At 43.2% G+C, this 21,515-nt stretch overlaps 1 protein-coding gene across 4 annotated transcripts in view; it reads right to left on the bottom strand.

Moving 5' to 3' along the window:
- Positions 1–3,729: 3,729 nt before the first annotated feature.
- Positions 3,730–21,515, bottom strand: part of ZNF804A (zinc finger protein 804A) — a 298,236-nt gene continuing 280,450 nt past the window's right edge. For all 4 annotated transcript variants that reach the window (XM_053286505.1, XM_053286506.1, XM_053286508.1 and 1 more), the window contains 2 exons: positions 14,462–14,592; positions 3,730–7,481 (listed from right to left, as the gene is read on the bottom strand). In XM_053286505.1, coding sequence (XP_053142480.1) covers positions 4,199–7,481; positions 14,462–14,592 — 3,414 coding nt within the window. In that variant the 3' untranslated portion in view covers positions 3,730–4,198. The remainder of the gene's footprint in view (positions 7,482–14,461; positions 14,593–21,515) is intronic.

Raw genomic sequence — 21,515 nt, 5'->3', positions numbered from 1 at the left:
TCTGATTTTACAAGTGTTATACTTGGTGGCCCACATGTGGAAGAAGGGCTCTGTCCTCTCAGAAAGGCTGGAGAGCAGCTGCAAGGAACTTATTCCACTGTGCAGCCCTCAGTGACTTATTTGTGGAAGCAAAAGAGGCTTTTGCAGGGAGGGGGAAATTGCTTTCCCCTCCACTCATGCTGGGCTGCAGAACAAGCCTCCACTGCAGCTGCTGTCTAGCCTCTCTGCAAGGGTGGAGGTGTTCTTCCATCCTTCTGTATTTTTGTGCAATATGTGGGCCTGTACCAGGATAGTATTGATGTGGTTGCCGTGGCAGTATACCTGCTGGCAAATAGGCAGGAAATCCATACTGGGAGACACCCCTCTCCCCCTTGAGGCCCCAAACACAATCAGATCAAAACCTGGGTCTATTTTCTTTTTGCTAGTTCGATACTTTCACCACAACCATCACATTTTAGCAGGGGTGTATCTAGGGGTAGGGCAGGCAGGACACGAGCTCTGGGCACCACTTGAAGGGGGGCGCCATTTTATAAAATCAATTAAAAAAAAAAAAGCTGCCAAAAACAAAATGGCCACCATGCATGCTCAAATGGCCTCTGTGAGGCCCTAGGTCATGCCAGGCCTTGCAGAGGCCATTTGAGCATGCGCGGTGGCCATTTTGTTTTCAGTGACCATTTAAAAAATTTTTTTTAAAATGGCCACTGCACATGCTCAAATGGTCCCTGCGAGGCCCTAGAGGCCAGTGGGGGGGGGGAAGGAACCTTTGCAAACCCCCCAGCCTTTAGGAAGCCCCCTGAAGGGGCTACAGGTAAAAAAAATAATTATATATAATATAAGTCACTGTACACATATTCAGATTGGCACTATGTACAGAGAATCAGGGCTTGTGAATACTGAGCTGATGCTTATGAGCTAGGATTGTATTCATTTGCTCTTACTTTGCTTCTTGTGATAAGTGAGTTAAATGTGATGTCTTGCTAATATGGCTATTAATGGTGAATTTGTCTTTGAATCAGTGTGAAATCCTTAATATTAAGGCCCACTGGGAGTTTCTTGCTCTCTTCCTCTCATTTTAACTGTCTTTCTGAAAGACTAGAATATATTCCAAGCAGTGACACAGTTTACTCTGCATATCCTTTAATTATTTACAGAGTATCTGGGAAAAGTCAAATTCTCCATTTATTTTTAAAACTTATGTAATGGTGATGCTACAATACATAGTAGAGAATTAGACAGGCACTTCTGTTTAGTTTTCCAAGTACACCTCCACATAATATTTGGGTATTTCATGAGCCCCAGCATACTGAAATTTGTAGTTTTCCAGCATTTTTTGGTCTGGCTGAGTCCACTGCTAAAACAATTTTTGAAATATTAAAAGATTAACGAGCCTGACTTGTATTTTTCAGCTGATATTATGTTAAAGTTATCTGAAAGATGGGTGTCATATGCTTGGACAGGGGGCGCAATTTCAGTGTTTGCCCTAGGTGCTATTTTCCCTAGATACGCCTCTGCATTTTAGCTCTGTTCTCAGTACTGGCACTTGGGGGAACTAGGAGCACCTTGGGTAGATATTGCCCAATCCAGAAGTCAAAGAGGAGCATGCTGAAAAATCACACGAGGCACCCATAACCTGCCTTTTCCCCTCATCTCAAAAGCAGCAAGTAACTTTTTCCTACAATGGAACTGGCTTGGTATTATGAAAAATTATCATGCAAAATTCAAGGGGTTGCACAAATTTGAAGGGATATCTGCGGTGTGGGTTCCTTTGGTGTTGCTTGACTTGCCTGGTACTGGTATTCATTATATTGAATATGAGCATGCCTAAGGTCTGGTTCACAGATATATATGTACATCACTTGAGTTTTTATGCTTGACTGCTGTATTCAGTACTTGGCAACTGGCAGCTGAATGTTTGAACAGACTGTATGGAAAAGCCTTGTGTTTGCGGGGAGATGAAAGTTCTGTCTGTGCACTGTCTGTGATGGCCAGTGTATACATTCAGGAGCATAGGGAGGCTGGCGGTGACCTGTGTATAGCTGCCACTGTGGCCCCCTGGCCCCACCCCCCACATCTGACATCAGACATAGGGGGCCAGCTAGCCATGCTCCTGCATCTCATGTCAGACGCAGGGGCGTGGTCTCCCTCCCAAACGGGGCCATGTAGCCCCATTTGGAAGGGAGATCAGCCTGTGCTGCATTGGGCTGTGCAGGCCAGAGCAACTCTCCCTGCCTTAAAGGCAGGGAGACCGCAGAGAGGAGGGGGAACTGGCTGTGTGGACTTACGTCTTGTATGAAAGACAGCCCACACAGCCAATCACAGTCAGAGAGAGGGAGGAGCTTCCTCCCTTAACTCTAGTTACAGGGAATGCAGCCTGCAATTCCGCTGCGTCCAACCTCAGGTGGAGGTGGCAAAACTCCCTACAACCTAAGGGTACAAATTGGAGTTGGGAGAGTGAAATCTTGGATCACTCTCCATGTGGAACCAGAGTTTCGATGGGGTGTCTTGCATTTGGACATACAGGTTTGGCAACCACAGGCCCCTTCAATTCCGATTTCACAGAACGTGTGAATAGGGCAAGTCTGTCTTTTTTTTTTTTTTCCCCTGTCAAGGAAGCATATCATTCCTTCTCCAAACAAGGAACTGGGCATTGTGCAGCTTCCCATGAACACAACTTGAACCTGATCCTTTCTGTCTCCCAGCAGCCATAACTAACTGTGCTCCCTGTCTTCCTATACCAAAATAGGAGTAGTATCCAAATCCCTTCAGAGCCATTCCAGGTGACCCACTCATCTATTCTTTCCTTGTTCTCTTTCTCCAACCACCTTCTTTCCTTTGCTTTCATGGCCACAGACATATGTTCAGTGTTCTGCCTACCAGGAGATGCTGCTGCACATGGCATCCCTGTGGTGAGCTCTCCACCCAGCCTGTTATGTAAAAATTCAAGGATTCACCATCATCACACTGTGAGTTTCCCTGCTCTATGTCATCCTGTTCTGCAGGGACAGGGGAAGTCAGAGTATGATGATGCCACTTCACTGGGTGAACACTGGGTGACTGAAGGGAGGGGGAGAACATAAGGATGGTGTTTGCAGTCACGTCCCCAATGGGCCTATCACCTTTTCCTGCCCATAGCCATCAATATGCCCATCATGGGAGACAATGCATGGGATTGCAGCAGCTAGTGCTTGATGGTGCTGTGGCAGCAGTGCCCTTCCCTATGGCAGGTTGGGTTAGGGCAACCTGCCATGCAAACCATGGAGCAACAGAACTACTTGATTGTAATAGCTCTGCCTCGTTGAGTTATGTAAGTTTGTTTAGTCAGCCACACCAAAGAGAGGAGGCCTACTCAGCAGAGAGAGATTGCAGGGCACAAGAAATGTGATTCAGAAGCAGTACCTTTGTGCTTGTTTTATCTCTGAATGCTTTTGTGTGGGTGGGTGGCGGGTAGAGCCAGCAGTTTGGGTACACACTGCAAATGGGCAATATTGATCTCCAGAGTATCAAGTTGCTCATACAACTGACTCTATTACCCTTTGTCTTTCTCTCAGTAAGATGGTTCCCCTCAAGGTTTTAGCCTTTGAGTCTTGATGATAAATAACAGAAGGCTAAGAAACGTGATCATAGCAACATAGTAGAGCCTAGTATTTAAATGGTAGGAAATAACTATATGTGAGGCGAACAGTAAATTATACTGTTAAAACCATAACAAAAGAAAATTATTGCAAGAGAGAGTTTCTCACTAGATTTATGGTTATGTTGTACAAAACATAGTGCATCAGCTTTTGTCTAAACATTACTTAGGTGCAAATACACAAATATAATTTAAAAAAAACCCAGGAGTATACTTTACAACTAACTTACAGTACTATAAATATATTTTATTTACATCTTAACATTTTAAGACATGATATTCATACATACGTACATATATATATATATAATCTATATATATCATTTGTATTAGTATTAGACTATTTCAGTGCTTTAATTTTATTATGAATCTGCACTTTACATATAAATATCTGCATTGTTTTGCCAATAGCAAATAGCTCTAGGATGAGGAGGCTCTTGTAACCCCCTAATCTTTGCCCATTGGTGGCATGATTTGTCAACAGGCCAGATGAACAGTGCCAGTATTACGTCCATATATATTCAACAGAAGGCCTGCCCTTTTGTTTCTAACAGGTCAACTTGGGGCCTAGAAGAGTGGCTGCAAAGGAATGACTGCAGGGTGTGGTGACAGGAGTGAGGGAAACAGTGTGTGTGGCAAAGGGGGGAAAGCAAAATGGTTGGGGTGAAGAATTGAAGCTGGGATGAGTGGCATTTGGGGTGGACCAACAATCGTTGTGTGGCCTGCAGGACAAAGCCTTGGCCCAACAGACAGGTGAGGTAAAGGTGTCCGTGAAAGAGTTGGGACTTGCGAAAGGAACTGTTGGTGAGGCTGAAGGACCTTAAATGTACTTGCTGCTGCAGCGGCAGCAGCAGCGGCAGCTGCTGCCTGCTGTTGCAAAACAGTGTGATGGATTGTGGTGATCGAGGTAGAACATAGTGGCTGCTGCAAAGGCAAGGGCTGCAGAGGAGCATTGGGAGGCTGGATTGCAGCGGGAGGGAAGGTCAGCTTCATCTTGCTGGCTAGCATGTTTTGCTGGAAGATCTGGTGGTAGGCCTCACACTGAAGATCTTTGAATTTGTCGTGGTTTTCTGGGGGCAAGAGCAGTGCATGTTCAGGCAAGGTGAATGGGGTGAGTATTTGTTCTGTGGTTAAGAAAGCATGGCTGTTTATATGTGCTTCTTTAAAGGGCAAAGTAGGAGCAGTATTAAATATGCCCGGGTTATACCGCAGCCATTCATTGGCGGATGGGTTTAGTTTCTCTTGTGGTACAGTCTCAGCCACTTCATAATGGCACAGATATGTCTTAGGGGGAGGCTGATCTAGGTTTCTTTCAGTACTGGGCACTTTATTAGGAGCTTGGCTTTCAGGAACACTCACATGTTCATGTTTTTCTTCCTCTTCCAGCATATTCCTGGGTTTCGCCATTGCCAGAACACTCTGTTCAGTAATAGGAGAAGCAGAATATATGAATTCCTTCAGAGATGGAGCATTCTCTGTAACAGAACAGTTTGATCCTTGGATATTTTCTAATGAAAGTAAATGTTCAGATTGCGGGGCTGTTTGGCTTTCCACTGGTTGTACTGTTTTTTCATCATTATTTGCATAGTTTGTGATGGGCGGGGGTTGTGTTTGCTGCGTGTTATCTTGAGTCGATATTTGGGGAGGATTATTGAACACAGAGACCCCTGTTGGGGACTTGACACTGGAATCCCTTCGTGTTGCCCTCTTTTTAAACACATGATGAATTCTTGTTCTCTTTCTCCTTCGTTTCCGTTTGGGTTTACAAGGTGTTGATAAGTTACTTGTTCGCCTCAAATTCTCTTCTGAGAAGCAGTTCTGAGCATTTGAACTTTCATCTGATGAACAAGAGTGCATATGATGCTTTCGTTTTCGATGAGATCTCTCTGGTTCATCTAAGAGAGAATGATAGGCTCTCTTTAAAGGCTGTGTCTGAGCCACACATTTTTCATCAGGATAATGGCCAAAGTGTTTATGGTCTGGACTACTGCTTGATCTTCGAATACTCCAAGTACAAAATGCTCTAGAGTGCACTGAATTGCATATTCCGGGATTCAAACCTGCTTGCTTTGATTGTCTGTGAGAAACTGGCTTGCTCCTCCTCCACAGATTGCAATAATCCATATCATCTTTTGTGTTGCAAACTGAGTCTGGACTTTGGTTCTCACAAACATGTGTAGACATAGATATGTTTCTACCGTGGTCACTGTTCTCAGCCCCAAGAGTTTCAGATGACTGTTGTAACACTTCTGCTATCGAATCTCCCACTCCATGTTCACCGAGGCTTTGTTCCAGAATATTATGAGGCTTCTGACGTTTATCAGCATCAGCCAAATTACTTTGCTGTTCAACAATTGGAGAAATTTCAGTACCTGCCTCAGTCGTTACTCCATAATGGTAATAACATAGCTTTCTCCTCCTTTTCCTCTTTCGGTTTTTATAAAAGCACTTTTCATGTGTTCTTTTGATCCAGCTGTTGTTTTGTTGTTCATCAGTGGATGAGCTCTCTTGTATACATTGGTGCGGGGTTTCTTTTCCCCCTGACTTCTGCAAAGCATCGAAGCCTATTTTTTCTGGTTTTTCATCAGAATCACAACCTTCTGCTAAAGAAACATCTGTTGTAACTGACATTGTATCATTGTATGGATGTGCATTCGTGTCAGTTGCACAATCAGCATGCACTGAAAGAGATGTATTTGTATAATCTAAAACCAAGCCCTGGGTGATTTCAGTCTTATGGGGAGAATTAGATGTATTTGATTGAAGCTTATTTTTGTCTAGGCATTCGCCTGATCTTGATGATCTGAAGTCAAAACATAAGGGATTACAGCTATATGAAATAGATGGTTCTGTGTTTGTGTAAATTAGCATTTCAGATGGCCACTGAAGAATGCTTGATCCATGTTTGTTAAACACAGGAACAAACGGCTCACAGGGTCTTTTTTGTGAGTCTTGTTTGCAAGGCAAAGCTATCGTTTCCCCTTCTGAATTTGCTGGAATCTGTCCATCAGTGGATGATTTTTTAATTTCAATTTCAGTGGTGGGTGAATCGCTACCAAGGTTCTGATCATTTTCTTCCTGGATTTCCTGCTGTGATAAACAATCTTCACTGACAGGGAAACCTGTGCATTTGTTTCCTGTGTTCTCATCACTGTTGCTTTCTGCAGGGACGGCTTGGTTCCCAAGGGCAACTCTGGAGAGGGTTTCATCAGTCAAGGTTGCTGAATCCACATTACCATAAACACTATCCAAATCACTAAGCCCAGACTCTTTCAAAGGAGCCACAGGGGGACTTAATGCTGTAGCCTCCTGGACTATATTCTCCTCACTGGGTGGTTCATTTAAGTCCTGAACTGGGGTAGGTTCTGTTTTGTCGGCATGTTTTTCCATCAGTGGAACCACAGAGCTAGGTTTCTCCTCAGAGCACAGAATGGTTTCTTCCTCTGAGGAAGCCTGAAGATTAGAAGGCCCAGGAACAAACCGACTTCTCCTGCTAATTCCATGCTCAGCAGATGTTTCATCATTATACTCATAGAAAGCAGCAGCTGAGGATTCTAGCTTGACTGATGCTTTCTTGGGGAAAGCAAATGAGAATCCCACTTTATGTCCATGGGGTCCCTGTATTTGATCCCCAAGCTTGTTATTGTCTGGCTTGCTGTCATTTGCACTTTCCAGTGAGAAAGAAGCCACAGATGCCACATTGCCAGCAGCCTTTGAGCTGTGCAATAATGCCAAGTCAAACTCTTGCTCTTTCTTAGCCGAGCTGATGGCAGCACTTGGAGGGATTTCGTTAAAATTATCTCGGATGGTAACAGTTGTGGATCTGAACATAGGGCCGCTCCCTGGAGCACTAGAAGAAAACAAACACAAACGTTCTGTGAATGCGATTCAAAAACCATTCAGAGCCATTTGAAATGTAATGCTAGGAATAGAACGACATGCCATTTGAATGGCACAATCCTGACATTTTAGAGGCAAAATAATATTCATGCACCATTGCTTCTTTGGAACTGTATGCAAAGGGTTCGTGCTGAAACCCTGCCTGTAGAACTTTCCTCCAGCTTCTGTGAGTGCTGGATGCTACTAAGGGATTGCTTGTAGTTCATGGATTTCTGCTAGTGACTGCAGAAGAAAGGTCACCTGATAACAGATCATAAGTTGTAAGTCACCTTCTGCCCCTTTTCTTTTTTTGCTTAACATTCAGTTTTATGTTCTTGATGCCCCCCTTTTCTCCCCTGACTGGTATAAGAGACAAGGGCTATTCAGTGGGGGTACCAATACTTTGGAACGTCCGGTCTATGGAGAATCTTCCTATCTTTCAAAATCTTCTGAAATCCTGTTTACTTCAACAACATTTTCAGGGTTAATTGCCTGCTGCTGTCGAGGCCAATATACTAGATTATGTTATTGCAACTATTTTCCTGCCTTGTCTTGGTTGTTTGGATTTTATATTTTTATTCTTGTCATTGCATTGAATTTTGTTACAATTGGTTACCTGCTTTGGATGTATTTATACAGAAAAGCAGGGTGGTGTTGTTGTTGTTAGCTGGCAGAGGAAAACTACGCAAAGTTGTCTGATGATTAAAAGGACAAGCCAAATATTGCCAAACTTGTTCTTTTAATTTCAACAGGGATACTTTGAATAATTTTTCTCATCGTGGCAGTCATTATTATTGTGCCCCTGCACTAGGAACTAGTCAACAGCAAATAACTATTAAAAAAATATTCATCTATTGGAAAATATGGGTATAAATTGTATGTTAAAGGTTCTTGATTTAATCTTTAATTTGTATATCATTATCTGCTTTGAAGCACAATCTACTGCATAGTACTTTATTTCAAAGTGTAAATGCACGCGAGCTAGAAAAGGGCAGTAATTTTCATACTGCAAATTTCAAAATTTTCACCTAATTAAATTCTGTTTGGCCTATGGCTGCAATAAAAGAACTACTACCTAATTTAAAAAGCAATGTGATTCCAGCTTCCCCTGAGAGTCCAACAGACATTTTGCGTGGATAGGGCCCATCAAATTTGCCCCACCTTTTGCTTTTTGTGCAATTTGGTGGCACCTGCTCCAGAACCCTGACTGGCAGCAACTCTCCAGGGTCTTTCAGAGCTGTGCCACCCTTGACCACTTCACAGGAAGGAAGTGCCTACAACTGAACTTGGAGCTTCAGGCATGCAATACATGCACCCTGCCACCGCATTGCAACCCCCTCCCTCCCCTGTGTTTTATATTTTTGGAATGCATGTTATGTTAGCCATTGTGGAATGGCTTTTAAACATATCTTATTTGACACACAAGTTGGCAAGTGAAGATAAGTGCAGAACCCCCCACAGGCATTTTAAATAGTTGCTCTCCGAGCACAGCTACCCTCTACGAGACAGGTTTGCATTTTCTCTGATGTAGCATGGAGAGCTCTTAGGTGTATTTCTAAAACATTTATAGCAGCATCCAAATGTATACAGTACCCCAGGGGTCCAGCTTGCAATTTCAGATATGTATACACATAGGCTGATCCATTGTCCTTCACCCTCTCCACAGCACCACCATTAATAAATATACCATTAGGTATAATGTGATCATTAGCACAGCATGGGGAGTTGGATATGGACCTCTAGCTGTGAGTTATTTAAAGGTTACAAAGGCCTGAGGAATAAGGGGAGAAAAATAATCATGTATAACCCAGCCTGCAACGAGCTAAATCAGTGTTCTTAGATTTAAACCAATGGTGCTGTATTGAAGCCAACAATTGTTGTTTAATTTTCAAGCTAGGATCGTAGGATCTTAGTTCAAGAAGGAGGCTTGAAGGTCACCCTTTTACCCACCTGCACAGAATTTATATGCAGACATCCCTCATAGATGATTCTGCATCATCCAGATTAAAGGGGCTGCTATGCACAACTAGCAGTGCACACAAGGCAAGGAATAAGGTTAGGGAAACAAATCCAAAAGGCTTAAGGAAGTGAGTCAGACCAAAATGTACTAGGAAATGCAAGAAACTTCAGGGTAATTCTTATCTGAAGGGGGTTGAATAATTTGATCTCCTGTCTCATGGAGGATTGCTAGCTTCCAATCAATGCAGTAAATCTCAGAGCAACTCCCTTATTTACATTTATTTGTTTCAAATATTTATACCTGGCCCTTCCAGTGCACTACTGCTGGGGGTGGCTCACAGTTTCAAGGCAGATCTCACCACTTGTGGACCTATTCACAAGATAGGCTCATCACTACAAAAGAAGCTCACATCATTATGGTGGCTTTACCAGGTCAAAGAATGAGTGTAAAGATAGGGCCTCCACCCTCACATGCTGTTGCCTGACAATACCTCACACTGTCATGAAATTTAGGACCAGCAAACGGAGGTAATTTTTCACACAATGCATAATCAACTTGTGGAATTCTCTGCCACAAGATGTGGTGACAGCCAACAACCTGGATGGCTTTAAGAGGGGTTTGGATAACTTCATGGAGGTCTATCAACGGCTACTAGTTGAAGGGCTATAGGCTACCTCCAGCCTCAAATGCAGGATGCCTCTGAGTACCAATTGCAGGGGAGTTACAGCAGGAGAGAGGGCATGCCCTCAATTCCTGCCTGTAGGCTTCCAGCAGCATCTGGTGGGCCACTGTGTGAAACAGGATGCTGGACTAGATAGGCCTCCTTGGGCCTGATCCAGCAGTGCTGTTCTTATGTTCTTAAATATCTCAAAATGGCAACCAATCAGGTTGGTTATGCTTTGTTGTGAGGCTATGCTTTGTTGTGAGGAAGTGAAGTGAAGGCTATTAGCAGTTTGAATGTGTGACCACACCTTATGATATAAGTTGTAAAACACTGTGCATATCTGAAGTGTTAGCATCATAATGAATCATACAGGGGCATATCTAGGGGTATGGCAGGCAGGGCACATGCCCTGGGCGCCACATGAAGAGGGGGCGCTATTTTGTAAAATAAAAAAATAAAAATAAAAATGGCTGCCAAAAACAAAATGGCCACCATGCATGCTCAAATGGCCTCTGTGAGGCCCTAGGTCATGCCAGGCCTTGCAGAAGCCATTTGAGCATGCATGGTGGCCATTTTGTTTTCAGTGGCCTTTAAAAAAAAAAGATTATTTTTTAAAATGGCCATCGCACATGCTCAAATGGTACCTGCAAGGCCCTAGAGGCCAGCGGGGTGAGGGGGAACCTTTGCAAAAAAAAAAAAAAAACCCACAGCCTTTAGGAAGCCCCTCAAAGGGGCTCCAGGTAAAAAAGAAATTAAAAAATATATATATAATATAAGACACTGTACACATATTCAGATTGGCACTATGCACAGAGAATCAGGGCTTGTGAATACTGAGCTGTAGCTTATGAGCTAGGATTGGATTCATTTGTTCTTACTTTGCTTCTTGTGATAAGTGAGTTAAATCTGATGTCTTGCTAATATAGCTATTAATGGTGAGTTTGTCTTTGAATCAGTGTGAAATCCTTTATATTAAGGCCCACTGGGAGTTTCTTGCTCTCTTCCTCTCATTTTAACTGTCTTTCTGAAAGACTAGAATATATTCCAAGCAGTGACACAGTTTACTCTGCATATCCTTTAATTATTTACAGAGTATCTGGGAAAAGTCAAATTCTCCATTGATTTTTAAAACTTTTGTAATGGTGATGCTACACTGCATAGCAGAGAATTAGACAGACACTTCTGTTTAGTTTCCCAAGTATACCTCCACATAGTATTTGGGTATTTCATGAGCCCCAGCATACTGAAATTTGTAGTTTTCCAGCATTTTTTGGTCTGGCTACATCCACTGCTAAATAGCTTTTGAAAGATTAAAAGTTTAACGAGCCTGACTTGTATTTTTCAGGTGATATTATGGTAAAGTTATCTGAAAGATGGTGTTAGATGCTTGGACAGGGGGCACAATTTCAGTGTTTCCCCTAGGCGCTATTTTCCCTAGATATGCCTCTGGAATCATACGGTGTTCCTTCTGGGACAATTTCTGTGCTATGTATGGGCTCTGACATTGGTCAGCTGCTGCTTACTAGGCTAAATGTGACCAACTGTTTTGATTTTGTTTTTGTTTGTTTTTTCAAAATACACTGTCTCTCAACATATTTTAAAGTTGACTTTGCCTACATGAGATCTAGGTTGGTGAGCAAACTGGATGTTTGTTGATTGATCATCAGGAAGTTGGAAATAATATTACTATCAACAAAGGATGCAGGGGGATTGCATGTTAGAAATCCATCGCATTCCAGAGATTAGCCCAGATATTACACAATCCCCTTTCTTTCCCCACCTCTTTCTTATGTTTTAGGCAGCACTGGTTAAGAGCTCCTAGGGGGAAATGGAGCAGACTGAGGAGGCATCATGTTTAATTATGCATTCCCCAGTTAATCTAATAGGGAGCACATAATGGTGTAGCATCCTTTTCCTGAATACTTTCCCCGAGGGAAAGTTCCTTGGAGGGACTTGCAGTGGTTTCCCATTATACCAACTTATTTTATTTGTTTCATTTTCCCATCATGCTTTCTCAAGTTCAGCACAGCATAGCTGGAGCTCTTAGGTCTCAAGTACTAGTATCTATGTTAGTACCGTATTTTGGGGTAGAAATGCCGTGGCGGGTACATTTTTAAAAGTTCTTTATCACTAACATTTCACAAGAGGACAAAGATGACGAGAATGCAGACTATCCTGAAAAATTAGATGAGACCGTGTTAAACCTTTTTATTCCGGAGAGCAATAATTCAGCCTTTGAAGGTTTCCTTTGAAGTGCAATTTGAAGTTTATAATTTTTGGAATGTGATGTCCAAGAAAAGCAACCAGTGTTTCCTTTGAAATGCAATTTGAAGTTTATAGTGTGATGTGCTTAAAAATAAATGAAATAAGGTTTCCTATGAAGTGTAATGGGAAATTACTTCTGCAATGTGATGTGTTGGAATTAAAAAAAAAAAGTTCAGCATTTATGTCTTAATTTCCTTTCATTGCATTCATTTCCTTTCATTGTGTTAAGACTGACAAGGATATGGGTTACCAGTGATTTAGGTTGCAATGCTTAGCTGTTGTAAAATTTTAAGGGTTCAACACAACCAAAAAAATAATGCATGATGTCCCCCTCTAACTCCAGCATTTCTGCTGGCTTCCTGCACTTTTAAAGCCTTTTCCCCTTATCGCTGCGTTTATGTCGATGTGGCATTTCTACCCAAAATTACAGTACTAGTTATGCAAGTTCTTGTACTCATAAGTACAAGACTGGTTTAGCTTCAGGTGCCATCGGATCCATCTGCCCACCATGGGCAGTCATGAGAAGTAGGCAGTTGTGTGGTCTTCACACAAGGTGGTACATTTTACCCATTCTGCATGTAGTTTTTAAATAAAGTACAGCAAAAAATGTGATGTGTTAAGGGGCTCTGATTGACCCAAAGTCCATGCATAGATGTTGCCCTTCTACTTCCCAAATGACTGGTGCAGGAAATCCTTGCATCAGCAACAATTTGTGATCAAGGTGAAGGTTGCAATCCATAAATCATTCAGAGCAAAATAGTACCTTTTTTATATACTGTGCATAATGGTACCTGGAGAGCAATTGTAGAGTACTGGATCATGTGTTCGACTTTGACCAGGAAGCCCCGGGTTCAAATCTCTGCTCTGCCATGAAGCTTGCTGAGTGACTCTGAGCCAGTACTCTATCTCTCAGACTAAATTAGCTCACATGGCTGTTGTGAAGATCCGCTGCCTTGAGCTTGAAGGAAGGATGGGATGACAATAGTGCCCGACTTGCTATGGAATAAGTAGGATGTTCCAGTGGCAGAGCAGGGGGATGAAGAGTGGGGCAGGCAGACCCAGAACAGGCAGAAATGCCCCCTCCCTCTCCTCTTGTCCCACTATGGCATTAACCTGAGCCACAGGGGCTGGTCATTTGTTGGATCTGAAATCCCCAATATAGCAAATGACTAGTCCACATGGCTCAAGTTAACGTCAGGGTGGAGTTAGAGGAGAGAGATGCTGGTGAGACAGGGAAAGATAGAGAGGGGCAAGCAGCTGGTGCTTGTTCTGTGGCTGCCCACCTGCTCTGCTCTCCATTCCGCAGCACCAATGGCACTAGCCGCCACTGGAATGTTGCACAGACTTGCTGCAGTCCAATAGATCCCTTTCCTCATCAATGAAATCCTGCCAAGCTTAAAATGCCTGACCTAGTTCCCTCATGTTTTCCATCATTACACTTACCTTTATTAAATATATATAGGACATTTTTTTTAAACAAAAATACTTGTCATTTCAGCTCTGATGAAAAAGTAACCTTTAAACATTTATTTCTTCACATGGTGCCAAATGTAATGGCTGCCCTCAGCTCAGAGAGAGCCATAAAAACAGGGCCTTTTTTTTCCTGGTTCAGGATCTTAATAGTCATGTGGCCTTCTGCCACATCCTCTAGTCTGGGATATTCTTTCTCCTTTCCTACACTTTTTACCTTTCCATAACATTTTTTAAAATAAAGTACAGCCAAAAAATGTCATGTCAGGAGAGCTGGTCTTGTGGTAGCAAGCATGACTTGTCCCCTTTGCTAAGCAGGATCCACACTGGTTGCATATGAAAGGGAGACTACATGTGAACACCGTAAGATATTCCCCTCAGGAGGGGATGGGGCCACTCTGGGAAGAGCACTTAAATGCAGAAGGTTCCAAGTTCCCTCCTTGGCTTCTCCAAGATAGGGCTGAGAGAGTCTCCTGCCTGCAACCCTGGAGTAGCCGCTGCCAGTCTGTAAAGACAATACTGAGCTAGATGGACCAATCGTCTGACTCGGTAGAAGGCAGTTTCTTCTGTTCCTGTGTTCTGTTCCACTTACCACGCTGCTTCTTTTCTGAGTTCAGCTAACTTGTGTAACCGTTGAAGGGCCTTTTCCTGTTTCCTTTCATCTTTTCTGGATTTGGAGGCTACGTTCCGTGCAAACTCTCTCTGCTTTAGCTCCTTGAGTCTCTGTAAGAAATCATAGGAAGCAAGGGAGGGGGGAAAGGGGGAAAAACCATTAAATGCAAAAAGGACCCCACAAGAGTACTCCAAAATAACCTGTTAAGAAACTATTATTTTCTCTTATGAAAGCATTTAATTTATATATTTATAGAGAGCAACAGGAACATTACTATTGCTAAACTGCTATTTTGTTCAATATGCCAAGAAGTTTGGTTGCATTATCCCCCCCCCCCCCAGGTGACTGTGTATGCATTTTTGGTAATAAATTGCATCCTTCTTCTATAGTAAAATGCATTAGTAAAAAAAATGACACACAGTTACTATCTCTAAGCACATTTCGGGGGTATTGTTCTTTCCCATAAGCACTGTGGATTATAAATCTGTCATTTGCAGCAGTTATGGACTACTCCATTTGAAATGAATTATTCAGCTAGATGATTTACATTTGAAGATCGAAAGTTCAGCCTTCCTCTGTCTGTCTGTCTATCCAACACAACTTACAGTATTTTAAAAAGCAGAATAAAACAGTGAAAACAGTAATAAAACAGATTGGAAATAAATATTTTAAATGCTAAATACTTTAAGTATCTTAAAAACCAATTGTGAGATTTCAAAGTCCCACAGCTAGAAACTATTACCCGGGACCAAAGGCCTTCCATAGATCTTAGCAACTGAGGAGGTTTATACAGCAGGAGATAATCTTAGCTTTTCCCCAGTGTATATAAGTTCCTGGCAGGGGTGTAGCCAGGTGAAAGAGGGCCCGTGTTCACTCCTCCCTCCAGCGGCCCCTTGAAGACAGGGAGATAATGAAGAAGATAGGGAGGGGTGTAGCAGGGGGTGCCCTCAGGAGCTCAGGCACCCAGGTTCTTTGAACCCATCCGCTCAATTATAGCTACCTCCTTGGCTACTGGGATCCCATCCATTCCAGTTCCAAGCAGTTCCAGACAATCTACAACTAATACCAGGTAAAACACCTATTGCTACGATGGAATCAGACATGCTTACAGCATTTATCTGAAGAGGCAGAATGGCAGCTGTTTCTGTGAGTAGAAGATGACATTGAGTATTCTATTGGCGGAAGAGTATGCAAGCTTTTGAGTTCCAGTGAGCTCTCACCAGTCTGAAGAGGGAGCCAAGAGCCGCATTATGAGTTTTGTTCATGAGACAGATCTCATGAGTATTGACCAACAGTAGTTTTCGTTCCCATAGGCTACACACACCATGTCAGGGATTATTCTCCATAAAGAGGATAAAAATGAATACAAGTATACTAAGTAATAGAGGAAAACACATCACTCAGATACACCATTAAGCAAGCCAAAGATCAGACTTTTCAATCTGACCCTGATCAAAACAAACTCCAAACATTCAAACCAATTACATTTTCAATCTTGAAAGATAAACACATTCCACCAATGTGGTTAAAGTGAACACACACAATAATCAAACACTACACTACTTTATTAAGAACAATCTTTTAAACAAATTTACACAATGGCTAACAACAGCAGTTTTGTCCCTCCCCACAGGATCACCTAAAAATTCCTACCACTGCTGCCTTAGTGAGGGGCAAATCAGCAGAACTGGTCTTATCATGTTCAGGAAGATGTTGTAATGAATAAGAAATGAAGGGGTCCCGAGAATGCAGCTCAGGACAACCCCCCAAACTGCAATCTGCAGCAAGAAACTGAATTCAAGCTCTTCCTAACTTCCTTTCAATGATCTAGAATCCCTTTCCTGAAAGACTGATGACACAAAAGGTTAGCTAATATTCCATGACATGAACACAAAGAACATTTTTTAAGCCATTACGGATGTGCAGTTTTAAAGGGAGAAAGACGGGTCTTACCTGCCCTTCCGTTGCTCTGCTACCACCCCACCCCGCCATTCCACCGCAACACTGTCAGTATTAAAAGCTGTGCCACGTGGCTGCGGTGCTGCTCCCAGTAGCCCAAGTGCCGTGTCAGCAAGCAAATAGCGTCTGCGCATATATGGAAACCATTTGCATGGTCAGCAACAACATGCTGACCATACAAATGGCGTCCTTGCATGAGGAGACACCATTTGTGTGTTGATGCCATGCGCAGGCTGCTGGGAGCAGCACGGCAGCCATGCGGCACAGCGTTTAATACTGACAGCACTGCGGCGGAATGGCGGGGGGATAGTGGAGCAATGGAGGGGCAGGTAAGATCCGTCTTCCTCCCTTTAAAGCTACCTCTTGCCCCCTGCTGTAACAAATTGGCAGGGGCAGCTCAAATCATTTTGGTGCCTCTATCATATTTTATACCGCCTCTGTACATCTCTAGGCGGTGTACACATTTTGTTAATAATGAGGTGCCAAAACACTTTGTGCACATCCCTATTAGCCATCTGCTAAAATGAATGGCATTCTTATATTTAATCATAAATCTGGTTAGTAACTATCGATTAAAGAATGTGAAGAAATTTGCCATAATTTTTCTAAATCAAGGGAAATGCAGCTACAGTATACTTTCCATGTCTATGTTTCTTACTATAATGTTTAGCCTCCTTTCCAGTAGGCTTATGAGATCACCCAACATTCTTTTTGTGTGTGTGTGTGTGCGTCCCCCGCCCCCATCAACTTTGCAACACCTGGATCAATATGAACCAAATTGGGTACAGTTGTAGGGACACATAGGGATGCCTCAATGGCATAGTTTGTGATGATGTCATTCACCCTGATCCAAGATGATGGAAGTGTAAACTTTTGAGGCGCAATTGGGCTAACTTGTGAATTGCCTAACTGATTTGAACCAAATTGGCTACAGCTGTAGGGACACATAGGGATGCCCTAATGGCATGGTGTGTGATGATGTCATCCACCACAATTCAAGATGGTGGAGCACGAATGTCTGAAGTGGAAGCGGGCTAATTTGTGGACTTTCTAACCAATTTGAACCAAATTAGGTACATTTGTAGTGAGTAACACACAGGGACACCTCAGTGGTGTAGTTTGTGATGATGTCATTCACCCCTGTTCAAGATGGTGGGCGTGTAATCGTTTGAGGTGTATTGGGCTAACTTGTGAACCACCTAACCTATTTGAACCAAATTTGCTACAGCTGTAGGGGAACATGGGGAAACCACAATGGCATGGTCTGTGATGATGATGTCATCCACCACAATTCAAGATGGTGGATGCATGAACATTTGAGGAGCAAGTGATCTAACTTGCAGACCTTGATTTCAACCAGATTCAGTCCAGTTATAGAGATAGTGAAAGGAAAGTAGGCAGATTAGTTCTTACTAGAACAACTTGTTTCCTACGGTTTCTTTCTCAGCTCAAGAGTTCTTTGTGGGCTCACAGTTTATCTTATCACAATTGCTTTGCATAAAAGGTTAAAAGAGGAGGAATAGTTATAATTTGAAATGAATTCCTTACACTTCTGCCACGGTCCTCTGCCACATTCTCTATAAGCACCCAATTGTGGCTGGATAGTCTCTTGCTCCTGACATTAATGTGTTTATAGAATGCTCTCCACTGCACTTCTTGTCTTGCCAGTAATGCCGGGCAATTTTATATTGGCCCTTTGCATAAGCCATAAGTTTACACACACACACACACACACACACACACACACACACACACACACACACACCGCCCAATATTCTGCACCTGAAGCAGGAAAGAAATGTTAAAAAAATAAAACTGCACCAGTAAATTCTCAACCACATATATTCTCAAAGACATCCAATGTCCGAATATGTAAAATCCTTTTGCTTCAGTGCACAAAGATATTCATCATATTCACCAGGATCTAAAAACAGAATGCCAGGAAAGGGTTTCAGGATGCCAAGGAAGAGTTTTGGAGCCCTCAGGGACATATTTTGGGGCAGTCAAAGTTGGCAAAGGGAAGATTAACTGCAGTGGTATCTCCTTCATCTGTTTGTAAACTACTGGATGACATGATGTACACGAGCACTTGCAAGGCAGCCCTGACCTCTGTACATCATTGTCTGTAATGGCACCAAGCAATCATAACCCCTGTTCAAGTTTCTCTCCCCTCGCCCCATTCCTTCCTTTATTGGTAACCTTTGTGAACCATTTACATGAACTTAATTTATATCCCTATTAGCATTTTGGTGCACTCCCTTTCTCAGTTTGGGTGGTACTACCTCTGCGCCATCTGTCTATTCAGATGTTGTCACAAACTTTTAAAATCTGCAGAGAAAGAGTGCTGAAAAATTATATTCGTGGATTAATGGGTACTACTTGTCACTTTAGCAGCTCTGTGTGGCTTTTTAAGGAATCCTTGATGGATGCAAAGAAATGACCTGGAAGTTAAAAGAGTTATGATCTCTTCCACACGTATTCCCCGGATGGAAGGTGAAAAAACTTTGTAGACTGTAACAGGATAGAACCATATAAGGACTATGCATTTTAGACAAGACTTGAAATTTTTGATACCTGCATTGCCAAGCAGAATGCCAAGTAATGAGGCCTCTAAGATCCAGTTCTTTTGTGGATTCCTTTCTTTAACAAATTATGCAGTGATGACCCCTGAGTACCTTTCACATTTCTCTTCTCTCTTTTTAAATTCAGGGTGACTGATTTAACAAACGTATTCTATTCCCCTAGGAATTATGAATGTTTTAGGGAGAGAGAGAAAGAATTTTTCTGTGGGTAGATATCCCTTTTGTCCATATGAAAAGATAATAATAAAAGAAATGCCTCTTACTCATCTGTACAGGCTAGGCCATATTAGAATATGCAAGGGCACTAGGTCAGTGTGGAGCCTGGCAGACTCTGTTGGCAACGAGAGAAATGGTGATGTGGCCACTTGAAGGGAATGCACCCTATCTGTTGCTTGTCTGATTCAGAAGTGAGTAGGCCAAGTGAGAGGAACCGGACATGAGAAGAAGTCAAGGATAGGGAGCATCCCTCTTTGCTGTGTGTGAGAACACCAGTCATGGTGGCAGCTGACGGTGGTGGCAGCTCAGTACTTCTGAGGCCTTCCTCTGTTAGTGCAGATCTCTGACATAAGTGAGAACATTATGGGAACAAGGAGAATGCTGAAGGCGTGTTTATAAGAACTGGGGGCAGGAAGCTCCGCAGAGTGGCTGACATCAGTATGATGACAAGGGTACATCAGCCCAGTAATGTTGTGTGTATACAAGCTGCACAAATGCAAACACTGTGCAAATTATGTTACACAAGAGTAAGTCAATTATTTTCAATGGGCTTATTCTTGTTTAACTTTTGTGTGTTTGTACAACTTGCATGGACACAAAGATACTGGACTGATGTACCCTTGCAATGGTATGTCAGCCAGTATGGTATAGAGAAGGGCTGCTCAACCTTGGTCCTCCATCTGTTTTTGGACTATAGCTTCCATAATCCCAAGACACAGTGGCCAATAACTAGGGATTATGGGAGTTGTAGGCCAGCATCTGCAGGAAGGCTGAAGTTGAGCAGCCCTGTTATAGAGAAACTAGAATATGAATGAATGAATTCTTTGTTTATGACCAAAGGTCAGCATCTCATAACATAGGAAAGTACAATTGGAAGAAGGAAATATGTAAATATGTGTATAAGTATCCACAGATAAATAATCAATAAAAATTATAAAATTAATCAAGAAGAACTCGCTGCCGTAACAATACTGCAATAGAACAAAATTTGCCCACCTTAAAGGTGACATCTAAAATTCTATCCGTGAGAAGATAAGAAACATAAAAGTCTCCTGAACAGCCTGGGAAGGGTTTCAGAAGAGGAGTTAATAAGGAGCATCTTAAATCTCTATGTAATTGACAGAGCAACAGAACATGCTGGATGGATTCGACTTCCCCCATACCACATGGGCATAATCTATCCTCCCTGGGGATCCCCAGAAAACTTCCCAAGAGCACCTCTGAAGGTAGCATGTCCAGGGGCATAACGATAGGGGGGCGGGGGGGCATGTGCCCCGGGTGCCATCTTCGTTGGTCACGTGGGGGGTGCCGCCATGACCCCCGCCGATCCTCAATTTAAAAAAAAAAAATTAAATACAAATTTTGCCGGCAAGGGACGGGAGCGCATCAGCGCCCCCTCCCATGAGTGGTCCCTTCTGTGCCCGCGGCCCCCCCATTTCTGCTGGCCTGGCGGCGGGCGCCATAGCAGGCACCTTTGCTCACTGGCTGTTGTGCTGTGCTTTGGCTCTGAGGCTGCTGACTGTCCATCAGGCGCCGCTGCGCCAGCCAGAAAGAGGCCTCTGGCAAGTTGCCAGCCGGGTCTCAGTGTTACGCACGCACGCGCGACTGGACCAGCAGCGTGCCGAGTTGCGCTGCGCATGCGTGCGTCCGCTCGGTTAGCCTGCACGTGGCACGGTCGCGGAGAACGTCGCCGGACTCGTTGCTGGGGCTGGGCTGCATCAGGCACAGGAGGACACACGGACACCCCCGGCAGAAAGGATCGGCGGGCGGGTGGACTGAACGAGTGCGAGTCGCATTAATTAAAGAAGCTGGTGGTGGTAGGTGTGTTTTTTCCCTGTCGTTAATCCCCGATTCCCGTTCTACCACAGCCACTATTTCTTCATTCCTTTATCATTGATTTTTCTCCTCCCCTCCCTCCTCGTCGCTTCCGTGTGCTGCTTCTCCTCTGCTCCTCATAACTCCTGCCTGCACTTACTGCATGCTAAATATTTTTAAACTTACTGCGTGCTAAAACCTAAGTATAATGTGGTGTGTGTATCATCATTGCATCATAATTCTGTTGTTTGAGATACAGGCCAACTCCACTGGGTTGTTGCTTGTGAGGAAAAACCTAAGTATAATGTAGTATGTTGGGGGGGCGGTGGTGGGGGCACGGCGGGGGGGCACCATTTCAGTGCTTGCCCCGGGCGCTGTTTTCCCTAGTTACGCCTCTGAGCATGTCATGTCTTGCCCCCAAAAAGGCCCTCTCATGCTCACGTCATGCTAAAAGCATTCAA

This window comes from Hemicordylus capensis, chromosome 1 (assembly GCF_027244095.1).
Source record: "Hemicordylus capensis ecotype Gifberg chromosome 1, rHemCap1.1.pri, whole genome shotgun sequence".
NCBI classification, from domain to species: Eukaryota; Metazoa; Chordata; class Lepidosauria; order Squamata; family Cordylidae; genus Hemicordylus; species Hemicordylus capensis.
Note: the sequence above shows the minus strand (reverse complement) of the source record. Positions and strands in the feature narration are given on the sequence as shown.